Source organism: Myotis brandtii, unplaced genomic scaffold (assembly GCF_000412655.1).
Source record: "Myotis brandtii unplaced genomic scaffold, ASM41265v1 scaffold876, whole genome shotgun sequence".
Lineage (NCBI taxonomy): Eukaryota > Metazoa > Chordata > Mammalia > Chiroptera > Vespertilionidae > Myotis > Myotis brandtii.
Window position 1 is genome coordinate 59,988 of NW_005371579.1, and position 1,926 is coordinate 61,913.

Consider the following 1,926-nt stretch of genomic DNA (forward strand, 5'->3'; position numbering starts at 1 on the left):
CCCCCCCCCCCCCCCGCTTTCGGTCACTTGCACCCCCAGGTGCCCTGAGAAAATGGGAAAACCCTGACCTCGGTGCAACCCCTGGCTCCATCCCCGGCTCCAGCCGTTGGTCGTCCACAGCCCCCTGGGTACAAGCTCCAGCCCAGACCTCGGTCTGGCCCCTTCCCCGTCCGGGACTCTGTACACAACCCCTGGCCGGCGTGTGGCTGGCATCAGACTGTGAGGAGCCATTGCAAAGGTGCAGGAGATTTTTCCACCCGAGACCCTCCAGCCCGTAGCAGCCTGTGCTGTAGATGTCCCTGCCTCCGTGTTCCTGGTGGTGGCACCGTGGTGACGGTGAGGCCAATGGGAGACGGGACTTGCCCGGGGCTGAGCCGCAGGCCGCGTCCCTGTCCGCCTCTCTCTCCTTCCCTCCCACCAGTATGTTTGAGCTGCAATGCTGTGTTGGGCACAGGAAATGTGATGCTCCATACCCTGCCCCCCGCCCCCCGCGCCCCCGATAGGCTATTTAAAGCAATGACCACACTAAGCCATTAATGCAAACATTAAATACACGCAAATGGAGATGGTTTCTTCCTAGATTTCCTGATTGCAAAATGCTGGGTAAAATCACAGACCGTGAGCATCCCCCAACCCCCACCCCCACCCCGGGAGTGGCCGTGCCCGGAGCTCTCTCAGCGCTGAGGCTGGGTCCTCGTCCTGAGCACCAGCTGAGGGTAGTGGGTGAGCCGGCCCGCCTGGCTACAGGGCCTTGGGCACGCGGCTTCACCTTTCCTCATCTGTGCCAAGATGGGCCTCAGTTTCCCCATCCACCCCTGTCGCGGGTCATGGGGAGCAGAGGAGTCAGTCTGTGGAGACCACTCAGAGGTGCCCAGTGTATAGTAGGTGCTGGACAAGTGGCGCTGAAGAAAGAGACCCGCTGGGCCTGATTCCCGCCCGGCTCCTGGCTGGCCCAGCCCCGTGACCTGCCCCTCTCGCCCCCTCCCTGCAGTTCATCTCGGACTCCATCATCAAGGTTCTGAAGAGCAAGCTCGGCGGGGACTTCGGGGATGACGCCCAGGGCGCCATGAAGAAGGCCCTGGAGCTGTTCCGGAACGACATGGCTGCCAAGTACAAGGAGCTGGGGTTCCAGGGCTAAGCCCCCCGAAACCCCCACGCCCACCCCCACCCCCCTGGGCCCAGGCTGCAGGGCAGGGTGGGGACCGAATCTCACATAGTTGTGTAGAGTTTGCTTCTGCTGTCTGTTTTGTGTCTGAGCGGTGGGTGGGAGCGGCAGAGGGGCTGGGAGCGGGGTGGGCAAGGCGGCTTCGGGGCAGGGCTCCCCATGGGGGAGCATCACCGTGGGAGCAGGGAGAAGCTGGCGGCGGCTCACTGGGGCCTGCAGAGTTTGGGTTATACCTACCTCTCCTCTCACTTAAACCCCAACCCAATTCCTTCCAACCTCCAAACTGACCCACCCCTCCACCCTCACCTTCCACCCCAAATCTAAGCTGTAAACGAAGCCCCAGCCACGGTCCCCCTCTGGCCCATCACCCGGCCCCGAGACAGTGGGATGTCCCTTGGCAAAGAGAAGGAGGTCTGGGCCGGGTGGAACAGCCATACCCAGGCCCGGGGAGGCGTGGGGTGCCCGGGACAGCCGTGTGCCCTCTCAGCTGATGGAGGGACTCACCTGGTTTAATAAAAGACTCTGTTACACCACAGTCTCCACCCGGAATTTTCATCCCTTGAGCAGGTGAAGGGGGTCCCAGGGAGGCGGGTGGGAAGGCAGACAGTGGGACTCAGTGTGCGGAGCCCAGCGGGGAGAAGGAGGGCCAGGGGGAGGCGTGGAGGGCAGGGGAGGTAGGTCGGGGAACTGCTTCCCGTGGGCCCCTACCCAGCGGCAGGGACGACGCTGGGCTCAGGGAATGGAGGGGGAGCCTCGTCTGG

The 1,926-nt window shown here is 63.3% G+C and overlaps 1 protein-coding gene across 1 annotated transcript in view; it reads left to right on the forward strand.

Moving 5' to 3' along the window:
- MB (myoglobin) overlaps positions 1–1,700 on the forward strand; it is a 14,108-nt gene extending 12,408 nt beyond the window's left edge. Inside the window, exon 4 of the mRNA XM_014532304.1 lies at positions 992–1,700. Coding sequence (XP_014387790.1) covers positions 992–1,138 — 147 coding nt within the window. The 3' untranslated portion in view covers positions 1,139–1,700. The remainder of the gene's footprint in view (positions 1–991) is intronic.
- The last annotated feature ends 226 nt before the right edge of the window (positions 1,701–1,926 follow it).